The 26,466-nt window shown below is 39.9% G+C and overlaps 1 protein-coding gene across 14 annotated transcripts in view; it reads right to left on the reverse strand.

Moving 5' to 3' along the window:
• LOC133556297 (potassium channel subfamily T member 1-like) overlaps nucleotides 1-26,466 on the reverse strand; it is a 320,711-nt gene that overhangs the window by 10,372 nt on the left and 283,873 nt on the right. For 8 of the 14 annotated variants that reach the window (XM_061906090.1, XM_061906089.1, XM_061906098.1 and 5 more), the window contains 6 exons: nucleotides 25,096-25,179; nucleotides 24,895-25,023; nucleotides 20,211-20,231; nucleotides 19,807-20,104; nucleotides 8,246-8,308; nucleotides 8,033-8,083 (listed from right to left, as the gene is read on the reverse strand). In XM_061906090.1, coding sequence (XP_061762074.1) covers nucleotides 8,033-8,083; nucleotides 8,246-8,308; nucleotides 19,807-20,104; nucleotides 20,211-20,231; nucleotides 24,895-25,023; nucleotides 25,096-25,179 — 646 coding nt within the window. The remainder of the gene's footprint in view (nucleotides 1-8,032; nucleotides 8,084-8,245; nucleotides 8,309-19,806; nucleotides 20,105-20,210; nucleotides 20,232-24,894; nucleotides 25,024-25,095; nucleotides 25,180-26,466) is intronic. The other 6 variants (XM_061906103.1, XM_061906091.1, XM_061906095.1 and 3 more) reach the window with 5 other exon arrangements.

A 26,466-nucleotide genomic window follows, 5' to 3' on the forward strand; every position in this document is an offset into this window, starting at 1 on the left:
TTTGGTTGAAGCATTAGACACCTTATTACCTGCACGCTGCCTCCTGCTGTTTCCGACATCTACAAAGCAATTAGCTACCGGCTGCCACCTACTGATATGCAAGAGTATTACACGGTTACTCTGCCAAGCTCTAGACCAGTGGTTCTTAACCTTGTTGAAGGTACCGAAGAACCCCAGCAGTTTCATATGCGCATTCACCGAACCCTTCTTTAGTAAAAAATAAACGTTTTGTTTTTCAAATTCAAGACAAAGTTATATGTTGTTTTTTTTTTATTGGTGCACAAAATGAACCACAACAAATTACACACCTGCAAATCAGATGGAAAATTAGAGGGAACATTGTTTAGGGGTATTCATAAAGTTTTTATTTACTTATTTATTTACGCCGAACCCCTGAGGCCGACTCACCAAACCTTCGATCGAACCCAGATTAAGAACCACTGCTCTAGACAGCACCGGCACTCAACAACAACACGTAATTTGAAAACTATAATTACTGGTTTGCAAAAAATATTTTTAACCGAAATAGGTGAAATTAGATCATCTCCCACGACACATCAGACTGTATCGGCACATTGGTTGAAAAACACTACCCTAGGAGGATACAATACCGCTAACAAAAGCCAGCGCTCCTGAATGTAAAAATGCCATGGTTGGATCTACACCTGAGATCCACTGTAATGATACCAAGTATAAGAGCGTATCTAGTCGATACTACTATGATTACATCCATATGTTTTATAGTCACAAAATCTTTTTTCCTTTTTCAAAAATTCATAATATGTACCGGTACCCAAATATGATTATGATACCTGTGCCAAAATATTGTTATGTGTCTTCTTATCAAACCAAACAATAAATTGATTGAGTGTAAAAAAAGAAACACTTTTGTAAAAAAGACACAAATGAACCTTCATGCCTTAGAAACATGAACACACCTTTAAGGTCCTTCTTATATTGCTGATTGTATTGTGCTGTCCTAAAATCTGCCTTCCAAAAACGCCGGCTTATTAGTGACCCTCGGAGCCGTAAACAAGTCTGCATGCCCCAGAGCAGGGGTTTCAAACTCGTTTTATCTCAGGGGCTGCATGGAGGAAACTCTATCCCCACCTGGACAGGTAAAATCAGATCCATAAAGACATGGATGACAGAGTCTGGTGTGGATGAACTTGACTGGCCTGCACAGAGTCCTGACCTGAACCCGATAGAACACCTTTGGGATGAATTAGAACAGAGACTGAGAGCCAGGCCTTCTCCACCAACATCAGTGTGTGACCTCACCAATAGGCTTTTGGAAGAATGGTGGCATGGCGTAGTGTGTAGGGTGGTCGTGCCAGAAACCTGAGGGTTGCAGGTCCGCTCCTCGCCTATTGACATCCTAGTCGCTGCCGTTGTGTACTTGGGCAGGACACTTCACCCTTTGGCCCCGGTGCCGCTCATACTGGTGAATGAATGATGAATGAATGATAGGTGGTGGTCGGAGGGGCCGTAGGCGCAAACTGGCAGCCACGCTTCCGACAGTCTACCCCAGGGCAGCTGTGGCTACAGATGTAGCTTATCACCACCAGGTGTGAATGAATGATGGGTTCCCAATTCTCTGTGAGTGCTTTGAGTATCTAATAATAGAAAAGCGCAATATAAATCTAATCCATTATTTTTATTATTATTAAAATTGCTATAAACACACTCCACAGCCATGTTGGAAGAGGAAGGGTCCCACAAGTTTGGGAGCATGGAATTGTCCAAAATGTTTTGGTATCCTGGAGCATTCAAAGTTACTTTCACTGGAACTAAGGGGTCAAGCCCAACCCCTGAAAATTAGCCCCACATCATAACTCCTTCTCCACCAAATTTCATACTCCCCACAATGCAGTCTGAAATGTAGTGTTCTCCTGGCAACCTCCAATCCCAGACTGGTCCATCAGATTGCCAGATGGAAAAGCGTGATTCATCAGTCCAGAGAAGGCGTCTCCACTGCTCTGGAGTTCAGTGGCGACGTGCTTTACACCACTGCATCCCACGCTTTGCATTGGACTTGGTGATGTATGGCTTAGATACAGCTGGTCGGCCATAGAAACCCATTCCATGACGCTCTCTGCGTACTGTACGTGGGCTAATTGGAAGGTCACATAAACTTTGGAGCTCTGTAGCAACTGACTGTGCAAAAAGTCTTTGCACTATGCTGACCTCTCTGTCAGTTTACGTGACCTACCACTAGGTGGCTGAGTTGCTGTTGTTCCCAAACTCTACCATATTTTTTTATAATAAAGCCGACAGTTGATTTTGGAATATTTAGGAGCGAGGAAATTTAAGGACTGGAGTTGTTGCACAGGTGGCATCCTATGACAGTTCCATGCTGGAAATTACTGAGAGTGGCCCATTCTTTCACAAATGTTTGTAGAAACAGTCTCCATGCCTAAGTGCTTGATTTTATACACCTGTGGCCGGGCCAAGTGATTAGGACCCCTGATTCTCATCATCTGGATGGTTGGCCAAATACTTTTGGCAATATAGTGTATTTTAAAGGAAATGCTGAGATTTATCAGGTTTTCATGGAAGACGCAATAAAAAATAGCAGGTTTAAAGTATATGGAAAAATGTCCATATACTAAAATAATTTCCAATACACATTTTGAGAATAATTCCTTTTTGACTCCTGTTTTATGGCGGAGCACTCAACTTTAAAGGTGCACCTATTGTGTTGGAGTGTGAACCAGAGTTCCCTTCCTCACATACATATCTTCCTATACTCAAATCTATTCCATAAACCTGTCTCTTTCAGAAACCTCACTATATTGTTCTGGTTGTTGCTTTGTGGCCCTTTAAGAGTAAACTCCTTCTGCCCATGTCTTCTAATTTCCTAGCAGTCTGCTGTGTTCTAATCAAAGCCCTGATATGATTCCTTCCTGTTGTGCTCTCCCTTATAGTTTTCCCCGCTTTTACTATGTTTTGTATGTGTCTCCCTGTTGTACTTACAGTCTGTCCCAATGTTGTTGCCATTTTAGTTAAGGATGTTGCCTCTGTCTTACTAAGAGCCAACTCTCTGTGCTGCCCATATTTAATTGATTCTCCTTCTTTCATCAACATTTTGTTGCATGATGTTATATTCGAAGAAAAATAAAAAGACCCACAAAGGGTTAAAGCATAGTCCAGCTGTTTACTGACAAATACTATTCATGATCAATTAAAAAAGTACCAATGATTTTCACACACAAACTAAATGTGGCGAAATTATTCTCTGCATTTGTCCCATCACCCTTGATCACCCCCTGGGAGATGAGGGGAGCAATGAGCAGCAGCGGTGGCCGCGCCGAGGATTAATTTTTGGTGATTTCACCCCCGATTCCAACCCTTGATGCAGAATGCCAAACAGGGAGGTAATGGGTCCCAGTTTTATAGTCTTTGGTATGACTCGGCTGGGGTTTGAACTCACGACTTACCCATTTACTTTTACTGCAAATGAATATTGGCTCCCAATATCGTCTGCTAATAATCGGTATCAACCCTGAAAAAAAAAACATATCAGTCGATCTCTAGTTTCGATCTGGTTTTGTCGGTGTCAATTTGTGCAGCCCTTTGAGACAATTGTGAGTAGGGTTGTACGGTATACCGGTACTCGTATAGTACTGTGATACTAATGAATCATATTCGGCGTACCGCTTCTAAAAGTACTGGTCCACCCACCCCTATTTTTTAACAGGCATGACGGCGCGTTGTCGTCACGTGGTGACATTGCTGGTTTAACCAGCAGAGGAGCATGTTCGGCAGCGTACACACACACAGACTACTTACAAGCAGACACAGTGTATAGACAGAAAAGGGAGAATGGACGCAATTTGGTGTAAAAATTCAAGATAAAGGTGAAGTTATAACACTGAAAAACGCTCAGGAAGAGGTTCTTTAAGACATGCCTAGTTAGTTAGCAGTTAACATCCATCCGCAGCCGGCAGTGTTTTTGCTACTTCCAAATCACTAATCCTCGCCTCCATGGCAACAAATAAAGTAACTTTCTTACACGCACTGGAGGACGAGGAATAGCTAAACATGCTTCATTACACACCCTAGGAGGATACAATAGCTCACTGGCGTCACAATGTAAACAAATGCCATGGGTGGATCTACACCTGACAACACCTGTAATGATACCAAGTACAAGAGAGTATCTAGTCGATACTACTATGATAACATCCATATTTTTTAATCGTCACAAAATCGATTTTCCTTTTTTTTAAAATTCACATTATGTTTATAAAGTCAGTAAATAAGTCCCTGGACACATGAAGACTTTGAATATGACCAATGTATGATTCTGTAACTACTTGGTATCGGATCGATACCTAAATGTGTGGTATCATCCCAAACTAATGTCAAGTATCAAAGAAGAGAAGAATAAATGATTATTACATTTTAACAGAAGTGTAGATAGAACATGTTAAAACAGAAAAGAAGCAGATATTAACAGTAAATAAACAAGTAGATTAATAATCCATTTTTACAGTTTGTCGCTCATAATGATGACAAAATAATAGGTAGATAAATGACACAATATGTTACTGCATACGTCAGCAGACTAATTAGGAGTCTTTGTTTGTTTACTTACTACTAAAAGACAAGTTGTCTAGCATGTTCACTATTTTATTTTATTTATTTATTTACTTGTGATGAAAGGCTATGTAAACACGTTTTGATTGGTCGATCACAGTACAGTACATGTGAGATCCAAGATGCACGCCTCACTCTGCAGACATGACACATCCTGCTCCGGTCGAGAAGCCAAACCGACGCCCTGCGGAACTCCAGCTTTTTTTGGGACGCCGACCTCACATGTGCACGATGCATAGAGAGAGTGACTGGAGGACGAGAGACTGGCTGCTGATCTTCTGGACACGCTTCACTCCAACACACAAAAACACACACACACACACACACACACACACACACACACACACACACACACACAAACACGCACGCACGGACGCACACATTTTTATACAAACCCCGTTTCCATATGAGTGGGGAAATTGTATTAGATGTAAATATAAACAGAATACATCCATCCATCCATTTCCTGCCGCTTATTCCCTTTGGGGTCGCTGGTGCCTATCTCAGCTAATATCGGGATACAATGATTTGCAAATCCTTTTCAACACATATTCAATTGAATGCACTACAAAGACAAGATATTTGATGTTCAAACTCATAAACTTTATTTTTTTTTTGCAAATAATAATTAACTTAGAATTTCATGGCTGCAACACGTGCCAAAGTAGTTGGGAAAGGGTATGTTGACCACTGTGTTACATCACCTTTTCTTTTAACAACACTCAATAAACATTTGGGAACTGAGGAAACTAATTGTTGAAGCTTTGAAAGTGGAATACTTTCCCATTCTTGTTTTATGTGGAGCTTCAGTCGTTCAACAGTCCGGGATCTCCGCTGTCGTATTTTACGCTTCATAATGTGCCACACATTTTCAATGGGAGACAGGTCTAGACTGCAGGCGGGCCAGGAAAGTACCTGCACTCTTTTTTTTACGAAGCCACACTGTTGTAACACTTGTCTTGCGAAATAAGCAGGGGCGTCCATGATAACGTTGCTTGGATGGCAGCATATGTTGTTCCAAAACCTGTATGGACCATTCAGCATTTATGGTTCCTTCACAGATGTGTAAGTTACCCATGCCTTGGGCACTAATGCACCCCCATACCATCACAGATGGTGTCTTTTGAACTTTGCACCTATAGCAATCCGAATGGTTATTTTCCTCTGTGTTCTGGAGGACACCACATCCTCTGTTTCCAAATATAATTTGAAATGTGGACTCGTCAGACCACAGAACACCTTTCCACTTTGCATCAGTCCATCTTAGGTGAGCTCGGGCCCAGGTGTTTCAGGATATTGTTGATAAATGGGTTTAGCTTTGCATAGTAGAGTTTTAACTTGCACTTACAGATGTAGTGACCAACTGTAGGTACTGACAGTAGTTTTATGAAGTGTTCCTGAGCCCATGTGGTGATATCCTTTACACACTGATGTCGGTTTTAGATGCAGTACCGCCTGAGGGATCAAAAGTCCTTAATATCATCGCTTACGTGCAGTGATTTCTCCAGATTCTCTGAACCTTTTAATGATTTTACGAACCGTAGATGGTAAAATCCCTAAATTCCTTGCAATAGCTCATTGAGAAATGTTGTTCTAAAACTGTTCGACAATTTACTTACAAAGTGGTGACCCTCAACCCATCCTTGTTTGTGAATTACTTAGCATTTCATGGAAGCTGCTTTTATACCCAATCATGGCACCCAACTGTTCCCAATTAGCCGCACACTTGTGGGATGTTTCATATCATTCCTCAATTTTATCAGTATTTATTGCCACCTTTCCCAACTTCTTTGTCACGTGTTGCTGGCATCAAATTCTAAAGTTAATGATTGTTTGCAATTTTTTTTTTTTTTTTATCAGTTTGAACATCAAATATGTTGTCTTTGTAGCATTTTCAACTGAATATGGGTTGAAAATGATTTGCAAATCATTGTATTCCGTTTATATTTATATCTAACACAATTTCCCAACTCATATGGAAACGGGGTTTGTAATAAAAGTCGTAATTTTACTCAATAGAAGTCAAAATTTTACAAGAAAAAAGGAAGCTTTGCGCAATATTATGATAAAAGTTGGAATTTAAACATAATAACAGTCGCAATTTTACAAGGAAAGCTAAACAGTTTGGCAATTGTACGAAAAGAGTCGTATTTATACTTGACAAGTCACAATTTTATCAGAAAACTGTAACATTTTGGCAATATTATAATGATAATTCTGAATTTTACTTGGCAAAGTGATGACAAAAGTCATAATTCTACAAAAAAAATGTCGCTATTTTACAACAACCACAAAAAAAAGTGCAATATTGTGACAAAAGTCAGCATTCTATATGACAAATGTCACCATTTTGCATTAAAAAGCAATAATTTTACGAGAAAACATTAACATCCTTAACTCTTCCGGGCTACATTATACACCCCTGCTAGCACCAAATCTGTGCTAGCGGGTGTGTATGATGTAGCCCGGAAGAGTTAGGGATGCATGGGATTCAGGGTATTTGTTCTGTTCTGTTTATGTTGTGTTACAATGCGGATGTTCTCCCGAAATTTGTTTGTCATTCTTGTTTGGTGTGGATTCACAGTGTGGTGCATATTAGTAAGAGTGTTAAAGTTGTTTATATCAAAACTCTCAGTGTAACCTGTATGGCTGCTGACTAAGTATGCCTTGCAGTCACTGTCATGTATCAACAGAGCCTGCATACAATATGTGACCGGCTGGCACGCAGATATCCTTGTGTAAAAGCGGGCGCGAAAACAAGTTTTAGAGGACTGTAAAAGCTTTGCCATCAGGGCACGCCCTCTATATATATCGAATGGGTGAAAATCGGAAAATGCTGGCCCCGAGTGATTTCTGAGAAAGGCATTAAACTCCGAAAATCTTTCGGGGTAATCGGGGGGGAGGGGTCGGAAATTATGCAGCTGAGCCACATTAGAGTGATCAAAGAGCCGCATGCGGCTCCGGAGCCGCGGGTTGCCGACCCCTGTCCTATGGTCACATATGGGTTGTGCACCGTAAGTGGTAAAATCAGCTGTTCACCTGGCGGGCTTTTTTGGGGATGAATAGAGAAGTCCTTCTTTAGTTTGTTTTATCATATATTGCTGCCTTTGCATCTGCCATTGTGTACGTTTGTATATACATTAAATCAACAAAAAATCCTGACTTTGGAGCAATGTTCACGGACTTTAGTGTTTCGCTCTCTATTAGATTGCAATGATATTGGGACCATGATATTTGTCATCACTTGTTCACACCTCACATGGAAGGTACTTTTCTTTGTTGATGTCTCAAGAAGGGTAGAAATACAAGGACACACACACACACGCGCACACACACACACACACACACACACACACACACACACACACACACACACACACACACACACACACACACACACACACACACATGCAGTTAAATAGAGTCTAACCTGGCGGCCGGGTTGCGTCTCTATACGGCTGCTCTGATATGTCCTGCAACTCTGAGCAACGGTATTGATACGGTTAAGGTCAGCACACGTTGTGAAAGTGCAGCACACACAGCTGGAGCAGGAGGATGCTGGTGAAAGGACGAGATCCTTCCCACCACACGCCATCACCATTCACACGCTGCACAACCAGTGTCAAGAGTGCACACACTTTACCTTGCAAATATCCGAGATTTACTCGGTTCATCACATCGCTCGCAGTGAGATTAGAAACATCCTCTACAAAGCCCAAAGAAGAGTCAGATAGAGAGAGAGAGGGAGGAGAGAAAGGAAACAAATCAGGCAAGCAAAGAATGCATTTGCTGTCGGAGAAGGTGAAGCCTCCAAAAAGTGACAAGATGCAAAAAGTTAAAGACAAAAAGCAAGCCATCTGTTATTCGAGTGTGCACAGAATGACTTGTGAGGTGAGACAGATGTGAACAATAGCATGTATTGTCTAGTTATGATGTAAAGGAGAGGTGTCGATGAGAGGACATTTTATGACGTTTCTTTCTATAGCAAGGGTGCCGTTACTTCGATCGTGAGCTACAGGTCGATCGCGAGCTACTGGTCGATCGAGGCATCCATTAAAAAAATTTACAGAATCTAAAAACTACCAATAATCAATCTTCACTATGACGTTATTTTTGTCACATTCGTGACAAAAGTGTCTTGTGAGATGATGCTGGCTGCTGCCAGATCATTATTAATCAAAAAACGACCGACAGGAAGGCGAGAAACTCTTTTCATTTCAACTTACATATGTCAAAAACTCTAAAGACTAACCGCACAGTTCCTGTCTTCACAATAAAAGCCCTGCTTTATCCTGCCTGAGCTAACAAAATAAGAGTCTCAGAAAGCTAGCAAGGCACGGAGTTTGCCGCCAGTGTATAAAAAGGAGCATGAAATCTGGAGACTTTCATGTAGGATTGGACAGAAAGGAGGATTTATTTTCTCCTCCATTTGACAATGTGGACGTTATCATCACTACTGTCTGATTCCAATCTATGCAAGTCATCACAATCATACCAACTTATATTCCTGTCTTCATAAAAGAAACATAATTGTATTATCATTAAACATCTTTCATGTGTTAAGCTCTCTTTCACAAATAAATCAATATAAAATATATATATGAATGAGCCCCTCCACTTGGTACATTGAAAAGTAGCTGGCCTGCAGAAAAGGTGTGGCCATGTTTTTTGATGTAAAGGGAAGGTGTCAATGAAAGGGCTTTTTAAAAAAAATCTGATTACATGCAATAATATAATTTTATTGTTATATTTTTGCATATCTTTAACTTAGGTAACCAGGGACTGCAGATGGAAATGAGCTATAATCTGGTGCAGAACATACAGTATCTGTCTTTGAGCGTCATGTCTCTGTGCGTTGTCCCTTCAAATAAAGAGTCAACTAAACAAACTTCCAAATGATTCATATTACGTCGACGCTCACTCAGGAGATCTGGAGCGGGATCTTTGTCGCAAGACAATGTTCAGCCATGATTCTGCTAGGCGGTTGTTGTGGGGAGCATGACGTGATGCCAACTAAAAAGGTGAGCGGATGCAAATGGAGACGTGACACATTCACATGTAGCAGGGTTCCTCTGGTGTGGTTGATTTGCAATAATTTGCAAATCATTGTATTCCGTATATATTTACATCTAACACAATTTCCCAACTCATATGAAAACGGGGTTTGTAAAGTGTAAACGCTTACATCTTTGTCCACCATTTACCAAACCGTCTGCTTGCTAACTGTTCTGTTTACGAGCTTTTAGAAGAAAAATGTCCTGCATGTACTTCAATAGTATGTGATCACGTGAAATGATATTCCCAGCACTTTTTAATACCAACAATATATATCTGCCAGTTATTGATCAGTTTGTTGGCAAAAGAAAAGCAATCATTAAATGTGTAGGTACTCTCTGAGAGCAGCCATTACCACAATGTTACCACTTTGACATTTTGAAACAGAGCTTATTCACCGCATTGTAGGGCTGCAACCATTAGTACAGCGGTTCTCAACTTTTTTTCAGTGATGTACCCCCTGTGAACATTTTTTTAATTCAACTATTTGGAAAAAAAGATATAAAAATAACAAAAAATTTGTTGAAAAATAAACAAATGATTCAATTATAAATAAAGATTTCTACACATGGAAGTAATCATCAACTTAAAGTGCCCTCTTTGGGGATTGTAATAGAGATCTATCTGGATTCATGAACTTAAAGGCCTACTGAAACCCTCTACTACCCACCACGCAGTCTGATAGTTTATATATCAATGATGAAATATTAACGTTGCAACACATGCCAATACGGCCTTTTTAGTTTACTAAATTACAATTTTAAATTTCCTGGGAGTTTCGTCTTCGAAACGTCGTGTAATGATGACGTGTACGCAAGACGTCACGGGTTTTTAGGAAGTAGGAGCGCTGCGCAAACACACAGCTAAATGTTGTCTGCTTTAACGGCATATTTATACAGTTTTTTGTACATCTGTGTTGCTGAATCTTTTGCAATTTGTTCGATTAATATTGGAGAAGTCACAGTAGAAAGATGGAGTTGGGAAGCTTTAGCCTTTAGCCACACAAACACACGGTGATTCCTTGTTTAAAATTCCTGGAGGTGAAATTTTATTATGGATCAGAGCGCGGTCAAGCAAACATGGATCCCGACCACATGTCCCCCAGCAGGTTTCGGTGAGAAATTTGTGGTTAAAAAGTCAGTTCTTACCGGAGAAAAGCTGAGCTTGGGCCGTCCATAGCTGCAGTCGACTCCCCTGAGACACTGCGCGATTTTCAGGTACTATTTAACTTACTAAAACACTAGCAACACAATAGAAAGATAAGGAATTTCCCAGAAACATCGGAATACGTCCCAATGCAATCATGATTTAAAAAAAACAACTTTTATAAATTTTTTTCTAGTCCGTCGCTATCAATATCCGGAAGAACACAAATCTTTCATCCTCGCTCAAATTAATGGGGAAATTGTCGTTTTCTCGGTCCAAATAGTACTTTTTGTTGGAGGCTCCCATTAAAAACAATGTGAATATGTGAGGAGCCCCCACACTTGCGACGTCATCGTCTGCGACTTCTGGTAGAGGCAGGGCATTTCTCTTAGGACCGAAAGTTGCAAACTTTATCGTGGATGTTCTCTACTAAATCCTTTCAGTAAAAATATGGCAATATCGCGAAATGATCAAGTATGACACATAGAATGGACCTGCTATCCCCGTTTAAATAAGAAAATCTCATTTCAGTAGGCCTTTAATTCTAAACATTTCTTCACAAAAAAATAAATCTTTAACATCAATATTTATGGAACATGTCCACAAAAAAATCTAGCTGTCAACACTGAGTATTGGATTGTTGCATTTTGTTTTCACAGTTTATGAACTTTCATTCATATTTTGTTGAAGTATTATTCAATAAATATATTTATAAAGGATTTTTGAATTGTTGCTATTTTTAGAATATTTAAAAAACATCTCACGTACCCCTTGGCATACCTTCAAGTACAACCACTGCATTAGTACACAATAAAAGTTGTCGTCGACGATTACCGTATTTTCCGCACTATAAGGCTCACCTAAAAACCTCAAATGTTCTCAAAAGCTGACAGTGCGCCTTATAATCTGGTGCGCCTTATATATGGACAAATATTGAGCCACAACAGGTCTCACAACTACGGTAAGCAGCCACCGACTCACTTGTTTAAATAAATTCATTAATCTTTTTACTTTGCTTCTTATAACTTTCAGAAAGACAATTTTAGAGAAAAAAATACAACCTTAAAAATGTTTTTAGGATTTTTAAATACATATACATTTTTACCTTTTAAATTCCTTCGTCTTCTTTCCTGACAATTTAAATCAATGTTCAAGTATTTTTTTTATGTTTTTATTGTAAAGAATAATAAATACATTTTAATTTAATTCTTCATTTTAGCTTCTGTTTTTTCGACAAAGAATATTTGAGAAAAATTTCTCCAAACTTATTATGATTAAAATTCCCCAAAAATATTTCTGGCAAATCTAGAACAATCTGTAGAATAAAATGTAAATCTTATTTCAAAGTCTTTTGAATTTTTTTTTAAATTTTTGTTCTGGAAAATCTAGAAGAAATAATGATTTGTCTTTGTTAGAAATATAACTTGGTCTAATTTGTTATATATTATAACAAAGTTCAGATTGGATTTTAACCTATTTAAAACATTTCATCAAAATTCTAAAAATAATCTTAATCAGGAAAAATTACTAATGATGTTCCATAAATAATTGTTTTTATTTTTTCAAAAAGATTCGAATTAGCTAGTTTTTCTCTTCATTTTTTTCGGTTGAATTTTGACTTTTAAAGAGTCGAAATTGAAGACAAACTATGTTTCAAAATTTTATTATTTTCTCCTCTTTTAAACCGTTCAATTAAGTGCTTTTTTCGTCATTTATTCTCTACAAAAACCTTCCGTAAAAGGAAAAAAAATGTAAGACGGAATGACAGACAGAAATACCAATTTTTTTTATATACATAGATTTATTTATTAAAGGTAAATTGAGCAAATTGGGTATTTCTGGCAATTTATTGAAGTCTGTATCAAACTGGTAGCCCTTCGCATTAATCAGTACCCAAGAAGTAGCTCTTGGTTTTAAAAAGGTTGGTGACCCCTGATCTAAAGGATGCGTAACGTAACCCCAGCCTCTACTGTAGCATCTATTCCGTGCGCCTTATAATGCGGTGCGCCTTATATGTAGATAGATAGATAGATAGATAGATAGATAGATAGATAGATAGATAGATAGATAGATAGATAGATAGATAGATAGATAGATAGATAGATAGATAGATAGAACTTTATTGATTCCTTCAGGAAAATTAAAATTCCAGCAGCATTGTACAGAGTTGAGATCAATTTAAATAAAAGTAAAAAGTAAATATTGGGGTTTAAATGGAAACAAAATAGAGAAATTTTACAATAAGAATAAAAACTAAAAAGCAACAATGGGAATAAAAATATAACAGTAAAATAAGAATATAACAAGACAAAGTAGGTAGTAGTGACCATGTTATGAAAGCGTATTGCACAGAGAGGAGTTGTACAGTCTAATGGCGTGTGGGACAAAGGAGTTTTTGAGTCTATTAGTCCTGCACTTGGGATGAAGCAGTCTAGAACTGAACAGGCTCCTCTGGCTACTGATAACGCTATGCAGAGGGTGACTGGCATCATCCAGGATGCTCACTAGTTTGTCAACAGTCCTCTTCTCTGCCACCGTCACCAGTGAGTCCAGTTTCATTCCGATTGTAGAACCGGCCCGCCTGATCAGTTTCTCAAGTCTGGAGCTGTCCTTCTTAGATGTACTGCCCCCCCAGCACACTACCATGTAGAACACAACACTGGCAACCACAGACTGGTAGTACATCCACAGGAGTTTTTTGCAAATGTTGAAGGAGTGCAGTCTCCTGAGGAAGTACAGAGCATGTCCTTTCTTGTACTGGTGGTCCGTGTTAACAGTCCAGTCCAGCTTATTGTCCACCCAAACCCCGAGGTACTTGAATGAGTCCACGGTCTGTACCTCAACTCCCTCGATCACAATAGGTTGTGACCGTGGACTCGACCTCCCAAAGTCAATGACCAGCTCCTTGGTCTTTGATGGATTGAGCTGCAAGAGGTTCGTGTGGACCCAGACAACAAAGTCCCTCACCAGATTCCGAAACTCCTCCTCTCTGCCGTCCCTGATGCACCCGACGATGGCTGTGTCATCCGCGTACTTCTGGATGTGACACAGCTCCGAGTTGTAGCAGAAGTCAGCGGTGTACAGGGTGAAGAGAAGAGGGGCCAGCACCGTTCCCTGAGGTGCTCCGGTGCTGCTGATCACAGTGTCAGACGTGATGTCCTTCAGTCTGACGTACTGTGGCCTGTCGGTGAGGTAGTTCGAAATCCAGGCAGCCAGGCAGGGGTCCACTCGCATTTTGTAGAGCTTCCTTCCGCCCGATTGTAGCTGAGATAGGCGCCAGCGCCCCCCGCGACCCCGAAAGGGAATAAGCGGTAGAAAATGGATGGATGGATGGATGTCCTGAAGGAGGCGGGGCTGGATGGTATTAAAGGCACTCGAGAAGTCCAGGAACAGGATCCTCACAGTGCAATTTCCCTTATCCAGGTGTGAGTGGGCTCGATGCAGCAGGTAAAGGATAGCATCCTCCACACCAATGCCTGCCTTGTACGCAAACTGCAGGCTGTCCCGGGCATGTTGCACCTGTGGTCTGAGGAGGCTGAGAAAGAGCCGCTCCAATGTCTTCATTAGATGAGAGGTGAGCGCCACTGGTCTGTAGTCGTTCAGCTCACTGGGGCAGTTCTTTTTGGGAACTGGAACGATACATGACGTCTTCCAGAGGGTGGGAACTCTTCGCAGTTGTAGGCTGAGTTTGAAGATTCTTTTGAAGTGGTTCACCCAGTTCTGCAGCACAGGTCTTCAGGTGTCGGGGGCACAGCTTGTCTGGGCCTGCTGCTTTCCTTGGCTGTAGCTTCCTCAGTTGACCTCTGACCTGGTCCGCAGAGATGACTAATGTCTGCGTAGAGGTGGTGGAGGGGGGTGCTGCCATGGCTGGGGGGGAGGTTCGTTTAGGGGAGCAGAAGAGGGGGTGGCTGTGATGGGGAGTGGGGGATGGAGAGGACACAGGCTGGTTAAACTGGTTGAAGAAGTTATTCATCTCATTGGCCCTCTCTATTGTCTCCACAACAGCTCTGGTCTTTGTCTTGTGGCCTGTGATGGTTTTCACACCTTCCCAGACCTCCTTCATGTTGTTCTGCTGCAGCTTCTGCTCCAGCTTCTTCCTGTAGCTGTCCTTAGCCTCCCTCACGCGTCGTTTCACCTCCCGCTGTGCTGCTCTCATTGCCTCCCTGTCTCCACTCCTGAAGGCAGCTTTCCTCTTGTTGAGGACAGCTTTAACTTCTTGTGTTACCCAGGGTTTGTTATTAGGGTAGCACCGAACAGTCTTAGCAGGGCAAATCACGTCCACGCAGAAGTTGAGGTAATCTGTGAGACAGTGAGTCAGCCCATCAATGTCCTCACCCTGTGGAAGCAGCACGTCCCAGTCTGTGGTGTTGTAGCAGTCTCTGAGGGCATCTTCCAATTCAGGGGACCACTTCCTCACATAGCAAGTGTTAACAGGCTGTCTTTGGGCCATGGGGGTGTATTTTGGCCGCAAATGAACAAGATTGTGGTCAGACTTCCCTTGTGGGGGGAGGGGTGTGACCTTGTATGCATCCCTGACATTACAATACAGTAGGTCAATTGTCCTGTTGTTTCTCGTGGGACAATCCACAGCCTGGTAAAAAGCAGCTAACGTTGAGTCCAAAGTAGCATGATTGAAGTCCCCAGAAATGATGAAAAAAGCCTCAGGATGTTTTGTCTGTAGCCTTGATGTGTTGGCGTGGATCATCTCACATGCATTGGCAGCATCTGCCCTCGGGGGAATGTAAACACAGAGGGAGATCACGTGACTGAACTCCCTCGGCAGATAGTATGGCCGGAGGCTAACAGCTAGTAGCTCCAGGTCAGGGCAACACAAGACTTTCTTCACAGAGATGTGTCCTGGGTTACACCAGCGGTTGTTAACATACATGATGAGTCCCCCACCTTTTCTTTTCCCACATGCTTTCGTGTCTCTGTCAGCTCTCACTGCGGTGAATCCCTACAGGTCCACGTTAGCATCCGGTACCAGGTGGTTTAGCCATGTTTCCGTGAAGATGAGCAGGCTGCTCTCTCGATACGCACGCTGGTTTTTTAGTCCATGAAGCTCATCGATCTTGTTCGGCAGCGAATTCACATTCCCCATGATGACGGAAGGAATGGATGGTTTGTAGCGCCGTCGATTTTCATCACGCTTAGCCTTTAGCTTAGCTCCCGCTTTGCAGCCCCGAGGATTCTTCCTTAGCTCCGCTGGAATGGAGTGTGGAACACCAGTTCGCCCCATCATTTTCAGACTGAGCAGCTCCTCTCTCGAATAAGAAAGAAAGTTGCTTCCTGGTCTTTTAAAACTGCCAAAAGTATCCATTGGATATATACAGGGATTCACTGTCTTCAAGGAAAACATAAAAAAGATAAAAGATAAAAGATAAAATATATATTTGTAAGATATAATAAATAATTATTATAATTAAAGATAAAATATAAGATAAAAGATAGGTTTAAAAGATGTGCCACTACAGAGCTACTGGAGATGCAGCCGCCTTCCACAGCGCAAGCAGCAAAAAAAATAAATAAATAGGCCATTCATTGAAGGTGCGCCTTATAATCCGGTGCGCCTTATAGTGCGGAAAATACGGTACATTTGTCGACAATATTGATGAAGTCGTCACTTGGGTTTTTCCGGGCGGACGTGGGTTACTGGCAAAAAAAACGCCGGTGATGTATAGTAAAGTTTGAGGATAAGTCCTCTTATTCTTGTTAAAAACATGAATACTTGCTCATTTTGCAAAGCCGAGCCTTTACTTAAAACTGTTACATAAACTCATCTCTTCTAGAAACTTCACTTAAGTGTTCTGGTTGCTGCTTAGCGCCCCTTTGAGAGTAACCTCTTTCCGTCCATGTCTTGGTGTTCTCCTTTCTCCACTGTGTTTCCCACCAAGTTCCTCTGAGCCCACCTCATTGCAGCTTTCACACCTTCATGTTTACTTATAAGGTGCAATGTCTTATTCAGTCTGGCGTTTGTTTACGTTGTGAGCTATTGTATCCTCCTGGGGTGTGTAGTGAAGCATGTTTAGCTATTCCTTGTCCTCCAATGATAATGCTACGTGTAAGAAACTTACTTTATTTGTCGCCATGGAGGCCAGGATTAGTGATTTGGAAGTAGCAAAAACACTGCGGATGGATGTTAGCTGCTAGCGAGCTAGCCATGTCTTAAAGCACCTCTTACTGAGGGTGTTTCAGTGTTATAACTTCACCTTTATCTTTACTTTTTACACCAAAATGCATCCGTTCTCCCTTTTCTGTCTACACACTGTGTCTCCTTGTAAGTACTCTGTGTGAGCGCGCTGCCAAACATGCTCCTCTGCTGCCAAAAACCAGCAATTTACTTTTCAAACAGAGTATAATACTGTTGATTCATTAGTACCGCAATACTATACTTGTACTGTTATACCGTACAACCCTACAAGCTAGTTAACAAGAGTGAAACCAAGTTGTGTGAAAAATCTTTAACTATCATTATAGTTAAGGTCAGCGAGCTAAACTTTGTCGACATCATTTCAAGTACTTTTTTAAGCAACGTCAATTTGCAATGTGGTAAAAAAGACACTTTAACAAACACGTGTGTGAAGGTATCATATGATTAAACATACAATCTATCACATTGCCAACATTTTTAAAAAATGTATCAAAATATATAATTCTACACATTGAGTGTATTAGAGTGCTAAAACTGTTATAAATAATCAATAAATCAGTGTGCAGATTTTTAAACATCACAAAATCATTTTCTTTCAGAGGAAATTAGATTTGGTGCTTTATTGTTTGTTTTCTTCGCTGCTATTTTAACTGTTTTTAAATACATAAACAAGGTTAAATGTTTTTTTTTGTTAGCACTCTGCCTTTCCTTTCTTTTAAATGGAAACATTTTATTAGTCATTTTAATGTTTTTAGCAGCTGAATGAGCAGCACGGAATAAATAAATATTTATGAATGAATTAGTCATCTTTGTTGTTATTTTAGACATCAGCGCATGGCTAAAATAACTTAAGCTGCATTTAAAAATTAGAGCCATTAAATACGTGTGCGCTTTAGTACCCGATTAGTTGACTAATCGTTAGGATAATCGTTGACTAATCGACTATCAAGATAGCCATTAGTTTCAATCTTAGTCATACTGGACATGAATATAGACCCTGGAACCCTGAGTGGGCATGATGGAGATGATCAATGCTGAATGAGGGCAGAGATTATGGAGACATTAAAGGGACAAGCGGTAGAAAATGGATGGATGATGATGTTGATGCTCACGTATGACCAGCATGTTTATGTTCATGCTGCACGGCGGAATGTGCCATAAGACCCATGACAAACCATACAAACAGATTGGAGTTCCTCTATAGTGCACAAAAATAAGACTACAGCTTAGTGGGCGGAGCCAAAGCATCACCTATCCAGACTGCGGACACGCCCACAAGAAGTAAGTTTTGACACACAGAGTTTGCCATGACGGCTTTTTTTTTGGCTGTAGGAAAATAAGGAAATATTAAAAATATTATTAATAATTACAATTAAGTAAAGCAAATATCTAACAATATTAGACATGTATACAAATATAAAATACATTTGAAAAATAATAAAAATAACATTCCCAACACTGGTTTATAGGGATGGGTACTGAATTGTGTGCTTTTATAACCGCCAACCAACGTCGGTCAGTACTAACAGGTATCCATTCACGTATCATCACAAGGTGCCAAATTTCAATACCTTTGTTAGTGTGAGGTTGCAGACTAAAACACTTGGTGAGGAAACAATCACTCCATCAGCATCCAAAGGGGACTCTAAGACTAAGTCTGTTGCAACAAAGCAAGTATGCTCGGTAGAAAACGCTCAAACGTAAAGTCAGTCTCCACTCTTCCAAAATGAGCTAGCTTGATGCTAATTTGCTACTATTAGCATTAGCAATTTTACATGGCAATTTCAAAACCTCCAAATTTGGTAATTAAATATTAGCTGGTGGGGAACATAATATTTAGAGTATAAGCACTTTGTAGGGCGCAACATAACACATTCATCCTATTGGAAAACGCTACTTCTTAGTTGGACAACATACCGAAAAAACAGTGCTGCCATCTACAGTCTCGGAAGTGCAACTTAGACAGCTGGACAGCTCAGTTTTCATAATGATCTGACTTTTCAATGTTACATTAAAATGTTATCATCTGACAATCTACATTTATCAACACACACAAGAGTACCGATACCATTTCTCAGGCACTGGAAATTGGTAAAAAAGTAGACGGTACCCATCCCTACCTGTTTATGCCACTGAAAACAATAAAAAAGATACCTTAATTTATTTTGTAGTTAGTGTTCAATCTAGTTTCAGTCAAGAAAGAATAACATATTTAACGATAAAACATTTGAACATTTATATGATTGAAACTCCAATCTGCAAAAAAAACATAACTATATTTTTCCCAATGAGAATTATGAATGATGATGTAAAAATTAAATCAACAGCATGTATGTATTAGTAGAATATATATACAATATGAGATCATATCATAAATATCAGTGATTCTCAAACTGTGGTTTGATTCATTAGTTAAGTACAGTGTTTTATTTTCCTACATTCAGTGCTACCGTTAAAATGGTGCAATGTCCAAAATATTGAATATACTTTGCCTTGTTTTTAATGAATACTTAAGCCTACTACGCTATGTCGGTCATTCTATGTCATTCATTATATGTCATTATGTATAATTATATGTCATGAAATGTCATTATATATCATTACAGGTCATTTATGTTATTATATGTCATCATATATAATTATGTCATTATATATCATTATGTCATCATATATCATGTCATCATATGTAATTATATGTCATTATATATCATTATATTGTATTATATAACATTATATATAATTATGTCATATGTCATCATATAATATGTCATTATGTTATTATATGCCATTATATATTATGATATGTTTTATTGGTGTTTGAGAACCACTGACATATGTGAAAGTGGACTGACCGTATCCCACCGTGGGCAGGCCCAGGTGCTTCATGCGGTTCTTGACCAGCTCGGACAGCTCCTGGCGCTCGGAGCGGCGGTAGAGGTTGATGCGCTGCTGCGAGATGCGCTCGGCCCGGCTGGAGGGCTTGGTGCTTTTCCTGCTCAGACGCCGCGCCCACTGCATACTCTTCTTCCTCAGCAGGGGGTGCTCCGACTGCTCGCTGCCGCTGGAGCTCCTGTGTGCCGTCTTCTCCTTCCAGGACTCCTTGCGGTGGCGCTGCTCCTCCCCCTGATCCAAGTTGATGGACTCTTCAGACTGTGTGGGGTCAAAAGCTGTTATCAGCTGGCTTATTCAAATCTGAACCTTTGGTTTCTCTTTCACCCTCGTCACCATAGTTTCACGTTGGGGGTCTGACTCTTACCTGCATGGAACGGTCTTTGTTCTGAAACAAGAGAGGGACGAACGCACATCCAAACAAAAGAAAAGATGGGTGCAAACAAAAAAGAAATTATATTTTAAAAAAAAGCACAAACTGTATTTACTAGAGATGTTCCAAGTGGGATCGGCCACATGTAATAACTGTATATTTCTGTACAAACCCCAAACTAGTGAATTTGTCACATTTTGTAACTGATAAAAAGAGAATAGAATGATTTGCAAATCCTTTTCAACTTATATTCAATTGAATAGACTGCAAAGACAATATATTTAACGTTCACACTGAGAAACTTTTTTTTTTTTTGCAAACATCTCTTTTGGAATTTGATGCATGCAATATGTTTCAAAAAGCTGGCACAATTGGCAAAAAAGAGTGTGAAAGTTGAGGAATGCTCATCAAACACTTATTTGGAACATCCCACGGGTGACCAGGCTAATTGGGAACAGGTGGGTGCCATGATTGGGTATAAAAGCAACTTCCTTGAAATGCTCAGTCATTCACAAACAAGGATGGGGCGAGGGTCACCACTTTGTCAACCAATGCCTGAGCAAATAGTTTAAGAACAACATTTCTCAAACAGCTATGGCAAGCAATTTTGGGATTTCACCATATATGGTCCGTAATATCATCAAAAGGTTCAGAGAATCTAGAGAAATCACTGCACGTAAACGGCATGCCCGTGACTTTGGATCACTCAGGCGGTACTGCATCAAACAGCGACATCAGTGTGTAAAGGATATCACTACATGGGCTAAGGACCACTTCAGAAAACCACTGTCAGTAACTACAGTTGGTCGATACATCTGTAAGCGCAAGTTAAAACTTTACTATGCAATTCCATAGCCATTTATCAACAACACCCAGAGTTGCTTCGCTGCGCCTGAGCTCATCTAAGATGGACTGACGCAAAATGGAATAGTGTTCTTTGGAAACTGTGGACGTCGTGTCCTCTGGACCAAAGAGGAAAAGAACTATTCGGATTGTTCTAGGCGCAAAGTGTAAAAGGCAGCATCTGTGATGGTATGGGAGTGTATTAGTGCCCAAGGCGTGGGTAACTTACACATCTGCGAAGGCACCATTAATGCTGAAAGGTCTGTACAGGTTTTGGACAATGCCAAGCCACGTGTTACAACAGTGTGGCTTCATAGTAAAAGAGTGCGGGTACTGGACTGGCCTGCCTGTAGGCCAGACCTGTCTCTCATTGAAAATGTGTGGCGCAAAATGAAGGCTAAAATAGCAGAAGGGAGAATGTTGAACAACTTAAGCTGTACATCAAGCAAAAATTGGGAAAGAATTCCACTTCAAAAATGTGTCTCCTCAGTTCCCAAACATTTACTGAGTGTGGTTAAAAGGAAAGGCCATGTAACACAGTGGTAAAAATGCACCTCTGACTACTTTTTTGCAACGTGTTGCTGCCTGCCATTAAATTTTAAGTTAATAAATATTTGCAAAAAATAACAAAGTTTCTCAGTGTGAACAGAAAGTGAAGTGAAGTAAATAATATTTATATAGCGCTTTTTCTCGAGTGACTCAAAGCACTTCTACATAGTGAAACACAATATCTAAGTTACATTTAAACCAGTGTGGGTGGCACTGGGAGCAGGTGGGTAAAGTGTCTTACCCAAGGACACAACGGCAGTGACTAGGATGGTGAAAGCGGGAATCGAACCTGGAACCCTCAAGTTGCTGGCACGGTTGCTCTACCAACCAAGCTATACCGCTCCAACATGAAATATCTTGTCTTTGCAGTCTATTCAATTGAATATAAGTTGAAAAGGATTTGCAAATCATTGTATTCTCTTTTTATTTACCATTTACACAACGTGACTACTTCGCTGCTTTTGGGGTTTGTACTAGAGATGTTCCAAGTGGGATCGATCACGATGTATTAACTTTATATTTTTGTAATTACGAGACATGTTTGACAACATCAGCACAATATTTCTTCTATTTTTACTTCATTTCTTTCCCCGGGCTTGGGATCTTTCTGTGTGGAGTTTGCATGTTCTCCCCGTGACTGCGTGGGTTCCCTCCCACCTCCAAAGACATGCACCTGGGGTTATGTTGATTGGCAACACTAAATGGTTCCTTAGTGTGTGAATGTTGTCTGTCTATCTGTGTTGGCCCTGTGATGAGGTGGCGACTTGACCAAGGTGTACACCTCCTTCCGCCCGAGTGCAGCTGGGATAGGCTCTAGCACTTCCCGCCGCCACCTTGAAAGGGACAAGTAGTAGGAAATGGATGGATGGATGGATGCATGTTGAATCAAAACTAAGTGCACAATAACCAAACACTCTCCTGTCTCCATGGAGTTATATTTACGGAATTTGTAAAAATGAACAAAAACCACAAAAATATTATTCTGATGAACAAAATAATATGGCTAAAATCCCTCTAGCGTGGACTGTATGTTGATACTACCTTTGGTATGGACTGTATGCTGATACTACCCTGGGTATGGACTGTATGCTGATACTACCTTTGGTATGGACTGTATACTGATACTACCTTTGGTATGGACTGTATGCTGATACTACCTTTGGTATGGACTGTATACTGATACTACCTTTGGTATGGACTGTATGCTGATACTACCTTTGGTATGGACTGTATGCTGATACTACCTTTGGTATGGACTGTATACTGATACTACCTTTGGTATGGACTGTATTCTGATACTACCTTTGGTATGGACTGTATACTGATACTACCTTTGGTATGGACTGTATGCTGATACTACCTTTGTATGGACGTCACCACCTCTGACTGTGACAATGTTCTTATACTAATAGTAATCTACTTTTTCATTTCCTGCTAATAATTTCAGACTTTCTTAAACTCGACTAAGCACTTATTTCTTGGTCTTGTTTCAAGCCATCTTAGCGATTAGTTTAGGAGCATGCCTGCTCCTATATATATATATATATATATATATATATATATATATATATATATATATATATATATGTATATACTGTATACACAGTGGAGCAAAAAAGCATTCAGTCAGCCACCGATTGTGCAAGTTCTCCCACTTAAAATGATGACAGAGGTCTGTAGTGTCATCATAGATACACTTCAACTGTGAGAGACAGAATGTGAAAAAAAATCCAGGAATTCACATTGTAGGAATTTAAAAAAATATATTTGTAAATATTGGTGAAAAATAAGTATTTGGTCAACCATTCAAATCTCTCACTGATGGAAGGAGGTTTTAGCTCAAAATCTCACGATACATGGCTCCATTCATTCTTTCCTTAACATGGATCAATCGTCCTGTCCCTTAGCAGAAAAACAGCCCCAAAGCATGATGTTTCCACCCCCATGCTTCACAGTAGGTGATGGTGTTCTTGGGATGCAACTCAGTATTCTTCTTCCTCCAAACACGACGAGTTGAGTTTATACCAAAATGGATACATGGATGATACAGCAGAGGATTGGGAGAATGTCATGTGGTCAGATGAAACCAAAATATAACTTTTTGTCTCTCACAGTTGAAGTGTACCTATGATGAAAATTACAGACCTCTGTCATCAGGGAGAACTTGCACAATCGGTGGCTGACTAAATGCTTTTTGGCCCCACTGTATATATATATATATATATATATATATATATATATATATACATACATATATATATATATATATATACACATACATATATATATATATATATATATATATATATATATATATATATATATATATATATATATATATATATATATATATATATCCATTTTCTACCGCTTATTCCCTTTTGGGGTTGCGGAGGGCACTGGCGCCTATCTCAGTTACAATCGGGCGGAAGGCTGGGTACACCCTGGACAAGTCGCCACCTCATCGCAGGGCCAACACAGATAGACAGACAACATTCACACTCACATTCACACACTAGGGCCAATTTAGTGTTGCCAATCAACCTATCCCCAGGTGCATGTCTTTGGAAGTGGGAGGAAGCCGCAGTACCCAGAGGGAACCCACGCATTCACGGGAAGAACATGCAAACTCCACACAGAAAGTTCCCGAGCCTGGATTTGAACCCAGGACTACAGGAACTTCGTATTGTGATATATATATATATATATATATATATATATATATATATATATATATATATATATATATATATATATATATATATATATATATATATATATATACACACACAGACACACACATTTTAGTACCTTTAAAGTGGGCATTCTTCATGATTATATTGTTCCTTATGAAGTCTGCTTCACAATACAAACTTTTTGTTTTACTAATTATGTTGAAGAACTATTAAGCACGTAAATTGAGGTTCCGTTGTACTTTATAATGATACTCAAGATACTAAGAAATGCAATTTATTTGCCGCAATGGAGGTGATTATTATAAGCTTAGTGGAGGGGCTCCACACTGTGTATGGACACACGACGACTCATTGGGCGGGGGACTAAAAATAAAACTCTGTCTGCCAGAAAGGATCTACATTTGTGATGGGAAGTAAAAGGTTTTAATGGCGTTATGTACTTTTTCATTCAAAATTGGCACATCTCTAGTATTTACTAGTTGAACGTTTCCTTTATAACTGCCAAGCAAGAGTACATCCACAAAGTTTTAAGGTACATGAAGATGACATCCAAAGCCAGCAGGAGCTATCAGGTGTCACAGCAACCTTACCTCGGAGGTGGAGAACATGTGCGACTCTGTACGGTAAATCCCCATGGGGATTTCGGCACTGGAGGAGCAGAGCTTCTGGAAGAGTCTGCCGTACGTCCTGATCCACAGGTCCTCCTCGGTGATCTTCATCTGCAACGCGATGAGAGACAGCGATGTCACGGCAGACTAAGAAGTCCGCCTCCATTGAACACATCCACTTACAACGCACAAGTAGCCAGAACCAGGCGTTGTGTCCAGACCCAGAAGGAGCCGGGCTATAGGGATCATGTAGTCCTTCACGAAAGACTGTCAAAGCAGAAGGATAGGTTTCTGTGAAAAACAGCTCATCAAGTAGCGTTTAGTTCCGTGAGGAACTGCAAAAACTGTTAAAACGCTAACAGAAGACGGACCCCTGTGTTTAATTCTCAGTATTTAAATAGTAAGAAAAATAATAAGGGTGTTAGGATTGGTCGTTGTCACGTCGTGACATTGCTCGTTTTACGAGCAGAGGAGGATGTTCGGCAGCGCACGCACACAGAGTACTTACGAGCAGACAAAATGGTTGCATTTTGGTGTAAAAAGTAAAGATAAAGGTGAAGTTATAACACTGAAACACCGTCAGGAAGAGGTGCTTTAAGACAGTGGTCCCCAACCTTTTTGTAGCTGTGGACCGGTCAACACTTGATAATTTGTCCCGGGGCCCAGCTAGCAGCTAACATCCATCAACAGTTTGCAGTGTTTTAGCTACTTCTAAATCACTAATACCTCGCTTCCATGGCGACAAATAAAGTATGCTTCTTGCATGTATCATTATCACTGGAGGGCGAGGAATAGCTAAACATGCTTCACTACACACCCTAGGAGGATACAATAGCTCACCGGTATCACAATTTAAACAAATGCCATGGGTGGATCTCCACCTGACATCCACTGTAATGTAACCAAGTACAAGAGCGTATCTAGTCGATACTACCATGATTACATTGATATTTTTTATTGTCACAAAATCTTTTTTCCTTTTTAAAAAAAATTAATATTATGTTTATATACTCAGGAAATACGTTCCTGGACACATGAGGACTTCGAATATGACCAATGTATGATCCTGCAACTACTTGGTATCGGATCAATACCCAAACGTGTGGTATCATCCAAAACTAATGTCAGGTATCAAAGAAGAGAACAATAAGTGATTATTACATTTTAACAAAAGTGTAGATAGAACATGTTAAAACAGAAAATAAGCAGATATTAACAGTAAATGAACAAGTAGATTAATAGTCATTTTTTACAGTTTGTCCCTCATAATAAAGCCAAAAAATAATAGGTAGATAAATGACACAATATGTTACTGCATACGTCAGCAAACTAATTAGGAGTCTTTTTTTGTTTACTTATTACTAAAAGACAAGTTGTCTAGTATGTTCACTATTGTATCTAAGTACTAAATTACAATAATAAACATATGTTTCATTTTTTTTGTTCAAATAAAGACAATCATGACATTTTTTGTGGTGTCCTTTAGATAGAAAATAAAGGAAAAAATTTATCGAAATACATTTTGGTACCGGTACCAAAATGTTGGTATCGGGA

The sequence above is a fragment of the Nerophis ophidion genome, linkage group LG07, assembly GCF_033978795.1.
Source record: "Nerophis ophidion isolate RoL-2023_Sa linkage group LG07, RoL_Noph_v1.0, whole genome shotgun sequence".
NCBI classification, from domain to species: Eukaryota; Metazoa; Chordata; class Actinopteri; order Syngnathiformes; family Syngnathidae; genus Nerophis; species Nerophis ophidion.